The 16,344-nt window shown below is 37.0% G+C and overlaps 3 protein-coding genes across 4 annotated transcripts in view; 2 read left to right on the top strand and 1 right to left on the bottom strand.

Moving 5' to 3' along the window:
* LOC311096687 (integrin alpha-X-like) overlaps window positions 1-16,344 on the top strand; it is a 569,425-nt gene that overhangs the window by 185,374 nt on the left and 367,707 nt on the right. The window lies entirely within an intron of this gene.
* Window positions 6,710-11,593, top strand: coa3a (cytochrome C oxidase assembly factor 3a). The gene is made up of 2 exons (XM_084136053.1): window positions 6,710-6,951; window positions 11,097-11,593. Exons 1-2 carry the CDS (start codon window positions 6,747-6,749, stop codon window positions 11,189-11,191), a joined length of 300 nt encoding a protein of 99 aa, XP_083992179.1. The 5' UTR covers window positions 6,710-6,746; the 3' UTR covers window positions 11,192-11,593.
* wnk4a (WNK lysine deficient protein kinase 4a) overlaps window positions 11,620-16,344 on the bottom strand; it is a 60,578-nt gene continuing 55,853 nt past the window's right edge. For both annotated transcript variants that reach the window (XM_084135972.1, XM_084135973.1), the window contains 3 exons: window positions 15,081-15,286; window positions 14,472-14,575; window positions 11,620-12,892 (listed from right to left, as the gene is read on the bottom strand). In XM_084135972.1, coding sequence (XP_083992098.1) covers window positions 12,890-12,892; window positions 14,472-14,575; window positions 15,081-15,286 — 313 coding nt within the window. In that variant the 3' untranslated portion in view covers window positions 11,620-12,889. The remainder of the gene's footprint in view (window positions 12,893-14,471; window positions 14,576-15,080; window positions 15,287-16,344) is intronic.

Here is a 16,344-nt window from a genome sequence, read left to right as displayed (position 1 = left end):
GCCCGATTTCCGATCACGTGATCGGATCGGGACATCCCTATTAGGTACTCCTCTCAATAAAATATAGTGACTCAAAATGGGAGGCCTCAGACGCCTGGCTCCATGAACAAAGCGGGTGATCAGAGGATGTTTCCCAAGTTGCACCCCGTCAATCAAGGCGTGGCAAGCCAATAAAGCGGCCACATAGCCCTGAGAGCAGTGGTGGAATGTAACGAAGTAAAAATACTTCGTTACTTTACTTAAGTACATTTTTCACGTATCTGTACTTTACTTAAGTAGAATCAATAGTGCATACTTTTGACTTTTACTTCGTTACTTTTTGCAGCAATTATTATACTTTCTACTCCACTACATTTCTACAACATTTCGTTACATTTTCGTTACATTTTCTGATCAGTTTTCCCCTTGCCAAAACAGGGATTGAAAAAAATCTCCATGTTTTCGCTGCTGACGCGTTCATGTAACATGTAACTGTGGCGCTGCCAATAAAGCACCTAAAAGCTGTCACAAAGAACCGGCAAAAGTAATGATTATGAATATGTAAAATATAACAAGGAGACATTTTCATTGGTTATTAATAAACAAGTGTTTCCTGCTGTGTCAGTGTCGGCAGCAAAGATGAAGATGACTATGCTGACGCGCGATCTTTGCAGTGAACGCGCCAGAGAGAAATGCACATTTCATGCGAATTACATGCAGAGAACAGTCTGTTTTCTTTCGTTTTGAATTGTTCTGTTTAAAAGTACACATTTCAAGCTTTCTATATACATACGTCTCAGGTCTGTGAGGCAAGTACAGACCTGAGTTTCGGTTCATGCGTTTCACCAGTACACGCGCCCGCCCGCTCCACGCGCCCGCTCCTCCTGCGCCCGCAGTATTTTAGTGCCGCTTTCAGAGCGCTCACGTGAGAACTGACACGTCCGTAACATTGTTTTTTCCTCATAAATGTGAACACAAAAAATAAAATGAATATTTTATGTTCTGTGGAGAGCCAACCCTTCTTCATCCAGTGGGTAGCCTATATTACTTTTGGTTTGCGCAGTGAAATTCACAGAATTACTAAAAAATATTTTGCCACCTAAAAGTTAAAGATTTTTTTGTGTCACGTCCGTTACGGATTTATATTTCCCTCATATTAAATATAAAACGCATGTGTCTGTAGTAGACTAATATTTTTCTAATGTCTGGACTTCTTTATTAAGGGAGTAGGGAGTATGGATATATAAACAGTTTCAATTGGTATTAAATGCATTTTCTGAGAATTTACATTTCAAGTTTTTACTGCAATTGTCACGTCCATAACGCTGGGATTGCCAATTTGAAAGAATTTATCCTCAGCTAGTTTTGTGGTATAGATCTACGTATTGTAGGCTATAATGTTATCTTCAAATAAGGGGGGTGTCGCGATTCTGCCTTCTCACACTCACCGCGACACAGGTTCATGGATCCGAGTGTCGCGATTTCGGATTCATATTGCATATTGTTACAGCCCTAATTATTAGAATATAGACATTAAGAGAATACATTTTTATGCAAGTACTTTTACTTTTAATACTTAAAGTACATTTTAAATCAGGTACTTTTTACTTTTTACTTAAGTAAGGTTTTCATTGTGGTACTTTTACTTTTACTAAAGTAAATATGTCTCTGGTTATTTGTACTTTTACTTAAGTACTGAGATTCAGTACTTCCTCCACCACTGCCTGAGAGTGGCGGGGCATGTGCCTGCTGATCATTTTTCCTGCAGAAAGTCCAGAACTAAAGCAATCAGGCAGTTAACTGGATCTGCATTACATGCAGTGCACCACCTTTCAAAGACGCCCCATTTATTGGCATAACTTCCTCTAGTGGAGGGAGCTCTAGCACTGAGAATGGTCTCTATGACATCAGCTGAAAACCCAGTGTCCCTCAGTTGGTACCCTTCTGGGGCCAAGCATGAAGGTTCACAACTTGGGCTGGGGATATTGTCCCCTGCGTTTGAGACTGAAGGTCCTGAAGGTTGGGTATCACTCGGCTGGACGACCACTTAAGACCACTACCCAGCCCGACAGGGAGGCGTCTGTCGTTAGCATTCTGTGACGGCAAGATGCACCTAAAGTGGGACCCAAGGCGAGGAACCGGGGTCTGAACCATGTAGAAAGGGAACAAAGCCACAGCAAGTAACCCTTACCATAAACATGAAGTTTAGAAAGTGCATGAAGCATTCAGCGCGTGACTTACCATAAACATGGATTTTTAGAAAGGGCACGAAGCACTGTTGCTTAGGGGGTGTTTAAAATGGTCTTGACATGAGCGGGAGACAGTTGTGCCCCCGATGGTGACAGAGTCCCATTTAAACCGCAAGCACGTTACCCTCTGGGCGGGAGAGAGTACACTTTTCTTGACATTGTATCTCAGCCCCAGAGAAGATGAGCGGGGATTGACCTCGATGTTGAAGCGCAAGCTCTTGAGACTGGGCCAGTATCAGCCAAAAGTCTATATAACATGGCTAAGTCGAATGGAAGGACCCAATAATGGTAAGCTCCCTAAAGCAAACCTCAGGAACTTCCTGTGTTGTGGCAATATTTCTATGTGAAAATATGTGTCTTTAAGATCGATCGTGAAGAACCAATTGTGATGTTGAATTTGCAACACGATCTTCTTAATAGTTAGCATCTTCAACTTGAACGTTTTGACGGAACAGTTCAAGCCTCAAAGATATTACACCGGACGCAGTCCCCAATTTCTTTTTTCTTGTGACAGCAGATGCACCTACTCCGGTTTCATGGTAGTGGGAACCACAACGTCAAAACGAGGAGGGCAGCGTATTCCTTTTTACTGTCTTTAGGACCCAAAGAGAGATACCCGGCAGTAGCTTTCATGATACCAAAGTCTCCTTAAAGGGGTACCATTTTTAATACTTCCTGTTGGGGGCATGTTAAATGTTCTGAGTCCTGGGCGATAAAAGGAAACAACAGAACATCAATTTGCTGAAAACCGTTGCCCCCCAAATCACCAGAGGTGGCGGAGATTTTACAGTTGTTTCGTGAGGGTGTCGAGTAGGAGCTGATTGATGTATTTTACATGCCCTGTCCCGAAGGGGCACACCCCCACAGACCTGGGCACAAAAAACCCTAAGGATTTTTGTCTCAGGTCTATTATAAGGCTGCTGAGCGTGACGAGTCGGTCCCCAGTCTTTACGAGGAGGAGCGCAACTCACCACACTCTGCTTTTTTTTCTTTCTTTTTTTAGCAGATCAGCCTGGTATGCATGAAACACTGCCATAGTCTGACCCCCACCAGCGTGGGTGTTATTATGCATGGGTTGGTGGGGAGTGCTGACTCTTAAAGTGGCGATGAGCCCCAGAGGAGAGATCCTCGCATCGTATATCCACACTCCCCTGCAACCTCGATAGTCGAATAAGTTGACGTTGAGGGCACAAAGACGTGCGAAGAATAAGGTTTTCCCCATGAACGAGTTAACATCATGGAGATCCAGTCTAGCTGTAATCTGGCCACAGCACGAGTCATCACCTCGAGTAACCTCTCACACGCTTTATCATAATGGAAGAAGCGCTCGGAGGCGGCGCTCTCAAAGTCCATCCTTTTTTTCTTTCTTTTTTTTCTATTTCACTATTAAATTCCTCAGAATTAAATGTAGCTAACGAACAGCCAGACAATATATTAATACAAGCATCTATCCTGTAACACAGCCATGGTGTGCAGCACAGTACCAGCCTGACCCGCTGCTGAAAATGCCTGATCCAAGATATTATATATTTATAATCTTTATTTATAAACTTTAAGTGTTTTAGGGGTCTCTTTTTGCTGTGACCAGTATAATCTGACAACTGCACGAGCAACCGCCCGGTGGTCAGGCAAAAGGACATCGCAATCTAGAGAGAGAGCGAGCAATAGGGATGCACCCATCTCTCGCTCCTCAGCCAGATCGACACACGAGCCCCACCATTGCATCGTGAGTGCTGCTACCCCTTTGAATATAAGCAAAGCGAATACCTTCTGAGATACCTTCATCTGATCGATTTCTGAAGGCAGCAGAGATGTATTTTTTGCTGCCTTTGATATCCCACAATTATTTAGCCTATTAAAAATCAAACAAGCAATCCCAGCCCAGGTGAGAAAAAGTAAAGCAAAAGTAATGTAATTTACTTTCCATATAAAGTAACCACGTAAAGCAATTAGTTACTTTTTAGTAACACAATATTGTAATGCATTAATTTTAAAATAACTTTCCCCAACACTGTTTGTAACAGAACTCAAGATGTCAGTGACTGGTTGTAGTTGTTTCTGCTCCATTTAAAGCATTGGTACTTTTAAATGTACAGCAGGCCATTTTATTTGATAAACACATTACAGAGTTTGTTAACAGAAAGCTTGTGATGATCGTATAAGCAATATATCAATAATATTTGCATGCATACACATACTACATATAAGTTTGTCCTGGAAAATAATTTCACTTTGTAATCTTTAATGCACCACAATTGTAGTTTGAGAAATGCGTTGTTGTTGTTGTATGTGTATGAACTACAATCCCATGAAGCATTGTGTACAGCATAATCGAATAAAAAATGACAGAAATATAAAACTTGTTAATACAGTGCAATGCATAAGTGAATACACCCATGCTAAAGTTGACTAAAAAGAGGAATAAAAAATCATATTTTGGAAATTGAACTTAATGCCTTAATTTAAAAAATTAGGAAAAATCCAACCTTTAAGGACACCAATTTTCTTTGTGAATGAATAATGTATCGTAAATAAATAAATGTTCTTCCTTAAAATACATGGTGCATAAGTGAGTACACCCCTATGTTAAATTCCCATAGAGGCAGGCAGATTTTTATTTTTAAGTATTTTTTAAACAATTTTTTTAGGATACTATGCATCCTGATAAAGTTCCCTTGGCCTTTGGAATTAAAATAGCCCCACATCATCACATAGCCTTCACCATACCTAGAGATTGGCATGGGGTACTTTCCATAAGATCATCTCTCAATGCAAATCAAACCAGCTATTAGGCTAACTGAAATAAAATCATGCCAATCTCTAGGTATGGTGAAGGCTATGTGATGATGTGCGGCTATTTTAATTCCAAAGGCCAAGGGAACTTTATCAGGATGCATAGTATCCTAAAAAAATATTAAAAAAATACTTAAAAATAAAAATCTGCCTGCCTCTATGGGAATTTAACATAGGGGTGTACTCACTTATGCACCATGTATTTTAAGGAAGAACATTTATTTATTTACGATACATTATTCATTCACAAAGAAAATTGGTGTCCTTAAAGGTTGGATTTTTCCTAATTTTTTAAATTAAGGCATTAAGTTCAATTTCCAAAATATGATTTTTTATTCCTCTTTTTAGTCAACTTTAGCATGGGTGTATTCACTTATGCATTGCACTGTATATATATATATATATATATATATATATATATATATATATATATATATATATATATACATTTTTAGTATAATATATAAATATATATATATATACTACTAGTTTAACAAGTTTTATATTTCTGTCATTTTTTATTCGATTATGCTGTACACAATGCTTCATGGGATTGTAGTTCATACACATACAACAACGAGTATACGAGTAGTATATATATATATATATATATATATATATATATATATATATATATATATATATATATATATATATATATATATATATATTTATATACTAGTAGTACAAATATTTAAGTAATATATATGTATATGTATATACCAGAGCCATATCTCTGGACGTGACTAACTCTTTTGGCACATTTTGCTTGTTTTGACTCTGGTCTGTGGAATTTTCTGTACAGCATCATGGGTAATGTAGTTTCAACACGAATTCAGCTGTTAAACATGATTATTATAACATGATAAAGTCCAGGGGTCAGAAAGTAAAAGTCCTGCCATATGTTTATTCCACCCATGAACTCAGCCAGCTGATTTCACTAATTAGTTCTATCTCCTGGCTGAAAAACGGTGCTAATTAGCAAATCCAGGTGATTGGAACAAAATACTGAGGAGGACTTTTACTTTCTGAACCTGGACTTTACACCTCTGCACTAAGCAGAAATAATGTGGGTCGGACTTCAACAGAAGCAAATACTATCGATTAACAACCTCGTTGCTTTATAAGTTATTGTTAAAAATCAGTTTCCCTGTGGAGAAAATGAATGGAGATTTTACTTCTGGAACCAGAGTGTGGCACATAAAGTTTTTTTAGATATATTATTTATAAAGCAAAGGTAACACTCGACTATTATTCAGATGCGACAGATTAATTAAGTTATTTATTTAATATATATATATTTTTTACTTTAATGCATTTTCTTATTTAATTATTATTATTATTATTTTACTTTTACTAGCCCCGTCTGTTTGTTATTTTGAAAAGGTTTTTTTTTGTTTGTTTGTTTTTTGTTGTTGTTGTTGAACGAAAAATGTTGATTTGTAGTCGGAACATGTTAAATTATACCAGGATAGGCTACAAAATATGATTATAGCCTGCCTAAACTGTTACGAAAACTGATCTTGTGCGCGGGGGGATTTTTATTTATTTGTTATTAATATTATTTTTTTCAAGAAAAAAATTACAATAGTGCAGACAGGCATCTTTTAGAAATCTAGAACATTTCCGTGTGCGGGGAGGAATGGCAAGGCGAGCTGCGCAAAAGAGGCGCAACATTGACGTGTGAAGTAACATCGCGTTACGTCACAACACAGCGCTACAAACATGGCAGACAAGAGTAGTCAAGGGGACCTCAAACCTGAAGCCCAGTTTGCAAAGAGAATAAACCCTGTAAAGGAAGAGCTGACGAGGGAACAGTTGCAGTTCATCCAACAAGTGGAGCTGGCGCAGTGGAAGAAGAAAGTAGGCAATCTCCGGGGGCGAAACGTTGCGACAGGACTCGCCATCGGCGCGGTAGTGCTCGGCATCTGTATCCTTTACTACTCTCTTACACAAGGTTATGTCAGTCACAGGCTGATACAGTGCGTCACAGCTCTCAGATGAGATAGCTGATTATATTGGTAGCCTATAATGAGTGAGAGTAATATTAGGTCTTAGATTACTACACGTGGTTGCATTATTACATGATCAACCAATGTGACATAAGTGCTTATGTCATGATGAGCAATGCTTCATCATATTTGTCACATGATCAGTCAGACACTTGAATGTTATTAATCTTCTGGTGATGTTATTAACTTACGAGAATCCCTATGCTCTTTCAGCCAGTCAAAACAGACCGAACGCTTTACGTGCAACTTTTTAAAATTAAATTAATATCACTGTAAAAAAAAAGTTGCTGCCTTCATTTTTTTAGTAGGCTATAATCACCTTGGATGCTAAGTCGTTTCAACTTAAGTTACAATTAAATTGGTTCAATGAGTTTAATCTTGTTTAACTTATAAAAAAGTTATGAATTGCTTAACTTATTAAAGCAATGTAAAAACATATATTGTCATAACTTATGGATCATATTTTTTTTATTATTGTTTAGTGTACTTGTTTTCTATTATACTTTCACTTTATTAGTTTGTATTTTGTGTCGATTTCATGGTACCAAACAATATTAAGGCTACCTGTAAATCATGCAACTCGTATTTCCTTTTAAAATAATAGAAAATTTATTTTATACTATTTTTCGATTAATGCAGTTTTTAAGTTCAGCCTAGAGCAAAGGAAAGTAAAAGCATTTTGTTAATCTGATTCAGTCATACAATTTAATAAAATCAAAATACTTTTTTTTTCTGCATCGTGGCTGATTTGTAGATCGTATATTGTCTGAAGGGCCTGTATAAAGTAAAATATCACATCTAACATAAAAGTTTTGGGTAACACTTTATTTTACAGTGTCCTTGTAACATATGTTACATGTACTTGCCATAGTAATAAGAGTAAATTATGCATAATTACATGCAACTAACCCTCAACCAAACCCACCCTATAGTAAGTACATGTAGTTGCTTAATATAACTCAGTACTTGAATATATAATTACACTGTAACAATGACACCTTAAAATAAAGTGTAACCAAGTTTTGCATAATTGCATAATAGTTGTTTACGTAATATAGGGTGAGTTCAGGTTTATTGGGACACTTTTTGCCATTGGGATGACTGGGGAAAAGTGTCTCAATCAACTTGTGTGTGTGTGTGTGTGTGTGTGTGTGTGTGTGTGTGTGTGTGTGTGTACTGTATATACGGTATACACACATTTATATACACACACATATCTGTATGTGTGTTTGTGTGTATGTACATGTAAGTCTCTTTCGCTCATCAAGGCTGCATTTATTTAATCAAAAATACAGAAAAACAGTAATACTGTGAAATATCATTACAATTTAAAATAATGGTTTTCTATTTGAATATACTTTCAAATATAATTTATTCCTGTGATCAAAGCTGAATTTTCAGCATCATTACTCCAGTCTTCAGTGTCACATGATCCTTCAGAAATCATTCTAATATGATGATTTATTATCAATGTTGGAAACAGTTGATGTTGCTTTAATATTTTTTACATATATATATAACATGTGAAACTTTTTTCAGGATTCTTTGATGTATAAAAAGTAAAAAATAAAAATAAAAAAAAAGAAGAAGAAAAGAACAGCTTTTTTTAAGAATAAACACTATACCATTCAAAAGTTTGGGGTCAGTAATTTTTTCTCTTTTTTGTTGTTGAAAGAAATTAATACGTTTATTCAGCAATGATGTTTTAAATTAATAAAAAGTGATAGTAAATATTTATAATGTTAGAAAAGATTTCTTTTTAACTTTTTATTCATCAGTGAATCCTAAAAAAAGCATCACAGGCAGGGGCGCCGCTGAGGGGGTGAAAGTTAGGACGATTCTAAGGGCCCACGCACTTTTGGGGGCCCCAGAGATCGATGTTATTAATGGAATGGGTGCGGTAGGGGCCCAACCTCATATTCTTTTTTTTTTTATAGGGCCCAAAATTGCTGGCGTCACAGCAATTCACCATGATCACAGGTTCCAAAAAATATTAAAGCAACACTATGTAACTTTTCAACCTTCATAATATATTTCCAAGACCCTTGTGATGGTACATCGACTTACAATAGGTTGAATGACACGTCTGCCATAGCCTGACGGGGTCTGTATCGCTTTTACTGGCACTATGTAACTTCGGGGTTCGGGTAGTAACCCGAGCACAAAAAGAACTACAAAATTCGACTGCTTTACGGCATACGTCACTTCCCCCACCACTTCGTCAAATTTGGACGTGAGAGGCCAACCAGCGTTTGTTTTCGGCTTTCGTGCGTATGTTTTTGTCATGGGGCTGGTGTGTTTACACCTGGCCACTTCATGCGTTTTCTCAGATGGGATAGCTATCTGATCGTGAAAAGTCCAGGTTTAAATGCCCTCCGAAACGCATTCAAGACGGATTTGAATCCGATCGCTCAAACCACTTCAGGAGGAGGTCTGAGACGCATTCCAGACGAAACTGGACAAGTGTAAATGCATATGGTTGTTGAAACCACATATGTAAATTGTACTCCTCCCAAAAATGTTAAAAATAAATAAATAAATAAACGTGTGAGAGCGTGTTATAGGCTATATGTTATATCCAGATATGACGACGCGCTGGAACACGCATCACCGCAGATGAGCAACTGCATCAAGCCAACGTGCAAACTATCGCAAATCAAAGTGAAAGTAAGTCGCAGACGCTTAACACACAATCTTCATCATTAAAAGTAAAGAAACGAAATGATCTTACCAGGGCTGTTACTGCTCTCTCTTATTGCTGTCTTTGATTTTGAAATTTTAGCTGATGATCAATAAAATGCAGCTCATATCTGTTGCTTTCGGTGACGTGCACTCCATTAAATAGCGCGAGAATTGAAGATCGAATTTAAATCCGTTTCGCAAAAATACATTTATGTGACCAGCTTGCCTCACGAATTAGTTTTCCAGCTGAACTCAGGTTTTGTGAGGTGTATTTATCACGTAGTCCCGAGGGATATCAGACGACGCTGTTGACGTTGATTCCTGCGATTATCATGAGAACAGCTTTCAATATCTCACATAATTATCAGGACATAAATAAGCCTAACGTAGAGGTTGTAAATAGTGTAAACGAGCACAATTTGCAAACTATTATGATACATTGCAATAATCATATCTAATGACATCATAACGGCCAATGTTATGAATAATGCGACGTACATTTAACTTAATTGATGTTATCTGGCATTTTGTAATGTTTACATTCCAATAAAAACAACACAAATTAAATTATACAGTAGGCCTAGACTATAGACCAGGGATAGGCAACTCCGGTCCTGGAGGGCCACTGTCCTGCAGAGTTTAGCTCCAACCCTAATTAAACACACCTGAACAAGGCAATCAGTGTTTTCAGGATTACTAGACTGATACAGACAGGTGAGTTTTTATCAGGGCTGAAGCTAAACTCTGCAGGACAGTGGCCCTCCAGGACCGGAGTTGCCTATCCCTGCTATAGACTATTTACTTGTGATTTAGCTGCAATCATGTAAAAACATTTTAATATAATATATTTACGACAGTGCAAGTATTCCACAGCGACTCTAGGGGTCGCTGTTTGACAAAAACACAATTTCTACTTAGTGTGGCTTTAAGCAGAACAACTGTTTCCAGCATTGAGAATAACTGAGTATCAAATCATCATATTAGAATGATTTCTGAAGGGTCATGTGACACTGAAGACTGGAGAAATGATGCTGAAAATTATAAAGTATATCAAAATAGAAAACCATTCTTTTAAATTGTAATAATATATCACAGTATTACAGTTTTTCTGTGTTTTTGAACAAGTAAATGCAGGCTTGATGTTCAAAAACATACAAAATTGTAATGTTTCCAAACTTTTGACCGATACTGTATACACACACATATGTAATTTAAAATATATGTATATACATACACATATATTATGTTAACAAAAACTTTTATATTAGATGTGATTAATCACGATTAATCGATTTGACAGCACTATATAAATATGAATAACGTCATTCCAGTATGAACTCTCCAGATCTGTGTGCTGTTTCCCTTCACCAGCCGTCCTCAGATGGCTACACCTTCTACAAAGTATCCCAAGAAAAAATCATGGATGAAATAGATGCAGAAGCAAAAGCACGAGCTCCGAAGACCGGAGCGAACTGAGTGAAGATTCAGGAACTGTCTCACTGACACACATGAACACACATGAACACACACACACATGAACATAGATGAGCGCGAGCGAGCGCGCGCGCCGGCAGAGGGCGCCACATCCAATCAAATCACTATCCTGTTGGACGTCAGACTCGACGAGGAATCCTTCGTTTGTCAAGACAGTTGTTCATCATTTCTATTCGTGTTCGTGGAACTGAATGTCATAATATTCCTCATACTATGAATACTTCAGTAATTCTTCTGGTCATCGTGCTTTGCGTGTAAATGCATTCATAATCACAGTGAGATTCATTTAAATAATAGCCACCTTTTGTTTATGTTTGCCTTTTCTTTTTTTCTTTTTTAATAAACACAATGTGTCCTAAATTATACTGCAGTGTTTAAAATGAATACTCGACCAACCTTCATCTTTTTTTATAGCTATTTATTGACTTTAAATGTACAAATATGATTTAGAATACATAATCATCATAAGATAGGGAAGGCACAGCATGGCAGTGTTGCATTGCACATTGAAGCGATCAATATAACAGAGCATGAAGTCACATTTATCTCAATCTAAAACACATTGTCTGTGTTTGTGTCTGTAACTGATTTGCTGATGTGGATGCACATATAAAGGCATTCATGATTTTTCACAGTTTTTAATGAGCCATGAATTGGTAATCTTGGGTTGTCATATTAAAGATCTTTTTGGCATGTGTTTGAAACAGAAAAAGTGCAATAGATAATGACAGAAATCCACCCGAAAGTATGAAGGTAAGTTTTTATACGTCATAAAATTAGCTATTTCTGAATGTTTATATTCAGAATTCCTCTTTACATCATGCAAGTAGATGTGTCTCATAAGTTAATTAGACAAAAAAAAAAAGATTTCACCAAATATTGTACATAATGTTTAAACACTAAGACTACAGAAAGCATAAATGTTGAAACTTTGGGCTCAATGTGAAAAGTCTGAACATACTGTGTTAATATTACAATGAAGATATTGAATGCACTTTTATTGACTGCTCTTTGTAAACATAAAAAATCAATCATTTATTAATGACTCTATTGTACAATCCTAGATGGGACTGCAACTTAGGCCAAAGTGCAGTGTGCATATCATTTACACTTTATGGCTGACACTTGCTTTGATTTTTGGTGCAATTATTAAGTCAGTCATACTCAGACTGGTAAAAGTAAAATATACAAGTAAATGTACATAAACCTCAAGGTAAAGACGTTCTGCATCCCAATAGATGAGAATCTCAAAGCTGGAACAATCGATGCAAAAATATATATTTAGTCCCCCCTCCCTCAATCTGTTTTTCTTTATTTTTATTCACATTTAAACTATTATCATAAAGCAGACCCTATCAGGTGATAGCAGAAATCTCTCTGGACCGGATCTACTGAGTTCATGGAGACTGCTGCGATTCTTGCGTGATGATCTGGTGTTTCTACAGCGCGAACACAAGCAGCAGAACAGAAACAGCAGGGCATCTGTTGATTCAGATGTTTGCCCGTTCAGCAGGTTTTTAGAAAAGTGCAAAAGAGAGAGTTAGGAATCATCATCAGTGCTGAGCCTTCAGAGAGTCCCGCCAAACCATCGGCTCTTCACAGAAACAGAAACATCCCTCATGTCAGTCACAGATGAATGAGGTAGTCGTCGGATATAGTCCCGCCAATGTACCGGGATTCTTACTGATGAGGAAACAGAAAAGAGAAATGTTATTCAGATTTGAATGCATGAAAAGAATAACAAAAAGTGTTTGTTGGGTTCAGCTTTAAGCACCGTAAGATCATTTGCTACTAATTAATCATTGGCGTTATATTGAATATCCACAATATATGATTTTGCTGTTGAAATTGTGCACTTTGAATTTGATCGTCCTTGTCTCGTAACTAATTAAATAAGGTACAATATTACAATACAATAAAGGTACAATATGTAACATTTTTGTAATAAATTATCCAAAAATCACTTGCAGTGTGATATATTTCCTGCAGTTGTGTATTTACGATATCCCAAGAGTTCCCAAAGATTTTTAATTTCAGAGAAATTCCAATTTTAAATAATGGCTCGTCCATGTTCACTTGTCGCCTGTCAATGACGTAATATCCGCATTATCCCTGGTTTCTGCTCGTACTGCCATAGTAACCATGGCGACAGACGTGGACAACTGCGTTGTGTCTAGCGGCACGCTCACGCTGTTGTTGTTTCGTTCAAAAATTATGGACCATGGCAAGCAGACTTTGGGACAAAAGGAGAACTAGAATGAGGATCAATATCGGCGTGGCGTTTCCGAGAGCTTCATGTCCGTGACAAAGTTCGACTTGACAGAGATGCAGTTTAGTGTGATAGTGTAACGTTAGACCAAGTGAAACAGCGCTGCGTTACCTCACAAGTTTAATTAGTCAAATAATGACCTGTGTAAGTAGTAATTCAGCACTTGCGTGTAGTTCGGTAGACTGAAATGTCCTTATTCCTTTATATCCGCGGGACTCGCGTGTGGCGCTGATATCTCTCTCTCTAGAGGAATCGCGGCCTTCTTCATACCACAGTCATGTTAAAAACATCAATGTATTCACTCATCCATAAACATTATTAGATCCATCAGCTTGACGACAAGATCCATAATTCCGCTTATGCGTCATCTACGCCTTTGTTATTGTAAGAGGTTAGCGACCCCTAGCGGCGAAAAAAAAAGACATATTGTAGCTTTAAGACAGATGTTACATCAATAGCAGAAATGCTGTTAAAATTGGTAAGTTTGATCCATTTCTGTGAAACCGTTCAAACTGCCTGTTTCTAATCTAATCAATTAATTTAATTCACTCCTTGTAGCATTTTTCATGTTTTAGTAAATATGCATGTAGGTAAATATTGCATTGTTATATCGGTGCATATAAATGATAATAATTTAATTTAGTGAAAGACAATAAGAAAAACATCTTAATCATTTCCTACAATTGAATCTACTTGGTAAAAAAATAGATCAGGTTGAAATGATGGCTCCTCTTTAACAAATACACAAATCTAGGATTACTTTAGGAAACATTACTATTAAAATGTTCACAAATGTCAGCGCTATTTGCAAAGGTAAATAAATAAAAAAATTATATTTTATTTAATTTTAAATTGAAATGACATTTTTCCTTTTATGTTTGTCTAAATAGTCAACACGGTGTAAATCAGCATTGCAGGAATGTTTATTGCATTAAAGGTGACGGTAATTAATGATTACTCATTAAGCCCTCTGCTGAATGTAATGCATCATACCATTCTAGTGAAATCAGCAGCGAAAGTCACTCCTTTAGCCGGCCGGGAATCTTCCTGGGAACTGCTGCTACTGTTGCCGCTCAGGGAGTTCTTCCTCATGATCCCTGTGGGCCAATCATAGCACAGCAAGATGTTAAACATTTAATTTGCTCATTTACAGTTTTCATTTAATTAAACAATTGCTTATTCAGCCCCACATAAAACCACTAATACAACTCTCTACTAAAAGCTAGTGCGCTGTCTATTAAGACAGCATAGGCACAAAAGATGCTCCAAAAGGTACTAAGATACTTTCTTTCTAAGGCAGGACCCTATCTTTGCAGGGATATGCAAATACCCTATCATAGCAGCAGCTCATTTGCATTTAAAGGGACAGACACAAAATGAGGCGTTTTTGCTAACCCTCAAAAAGTGACAACTTTAACATGCTATATAAAAATATCTGTGGGGTTTTTTGAGCTAAAACTTCACATACACACTCTGGGGACATCAGAGATTTATTTTACATCTTGTGAAAAGGGCATTATAAACCCCTTTAAAAGGCAGCTGCCTATGTAGGTGGTAAACAGCGACATTTTTGTGTTCATTTTTGGAAAAGAGTCTGAGAACCTGCTAAAGGCAGAATGTCGAGTCTCTGGAGGCTGTTTCTGCGAGACGATGGGAAGTTTCCTCCTTTAGACATGCGACGCTGGCGGCTGGAGAGCATGACTGCTGGAGACACTATACAGGGAGGAGGAATCTTCCCCATCTTACAGTACAGTTCCTCAATCTCTCGCTTCTGCAGCGCCTGTAGAGACTGAACCTCACACAGATGCCTGAGAGGGAGAGAGAGACAGGAGGATTCACAGGAGTTAGGGCTGTCTGCATGACTGAGACAAATGGTGCGTTCAAGTCATCTCGTATAGATCATATTTACGAGTTGAACGCACTTGAACGTCACCACAATGTCGTAAATACCAGTGGGGAGCTCGGGATTTTCTCTAAGCCCCGATCTTTACGAGTTGTAGTTGTGTCGCTGAGAAACATGGCGGAATACCACAATACTTAAAGGTATTTAGCAGTGATATTGTCAGGCTTTTATATCTACAGCGCAGTAAGCTAATTGCCTGCACAGAATATGATGGCATTATAATATAACAATGCAACATGTAATGATAAAGTTGGCAGTGGCTTCATAAATTAATTAAAAACATTAAAAAAACAAAGTACACCTGATGCACATTTCTTTGTTCTTCATTTTCTAGAACAAGAGTTTAAGGACCTTGCTGTATTTTTGTGTAATTAATTAAGAGAAAGTACTCCGCCATCTTACTCCGACGAAAGTGACTTGAACGCATACATGCCGTCGTAAACACGACTTCCCAACTCATATGTATGAAATTCCCAGGAGGACTTGAACGCACCAAAACATCATAATCACAATTATTTCGGTCAGTGCTGTAATCATGATTATTTTACACGATTAGGAGTGGATGTTATGACTCTTTAATAATCCTATAGTAATTAGAAGTAGAATTATTTCCTGCAAAGCATACGGTAACACTGTATATAAATCCTTTATATGTAATGCATTATAAAAGTATTTATAATGCATTAATTATGCCTTGTAATGCACCTTATAGTGCATTGTACATTGTTATCTCATGAATAATTGTAAACACAGTTATAATACATTATAATACTTATGTTACACCTTTAGAAAGTATAAAGCATTAAAACACAACAAACAACTAATTTTAGATGTAACAAGAAATCTGCAGATATTATAATGCATTTAAACTTTGGTTACAATTATTTATGAAAAAAATATAATGTATTACAATGTACATTATGAATACCTTTATAATGCATTATACATAAAAGCTTTAATTAA

Source organism: Abramis brama, assembly GCF_963993115.1.
Source record: "Abramis brama genome assembly, chromosome: 14".
NCBI lineage: Eukaryota > Metazoa > Chordata > Actinopteri > Cypriniformes > Leuciscidae > Abramis > Abramis brama.
Note: the sequence above shows the minus strand (reverse complement) of the source record. Positions and strands in the feature narration are given on the sequence as shown.

What these genes read in the sequence shown, in the direction of transcription:
- coa3a (XM_084136053.1), top strand. Translation starts at nt 6,747, where the DNA reads ATGGCAGACAAGAGTAGTCAAGGGGACCTCAAACCTGAAGCCCAGTTT. An exon ending in CGCGGTAGTGCTCGGCATCT is followed by an intron (nt 6,952 to 11,096) that starts GTATCCTTTACT and finishes AGCCGTCCTCAG; the next exon opens with ATGGCTACACCTTCTACAAA.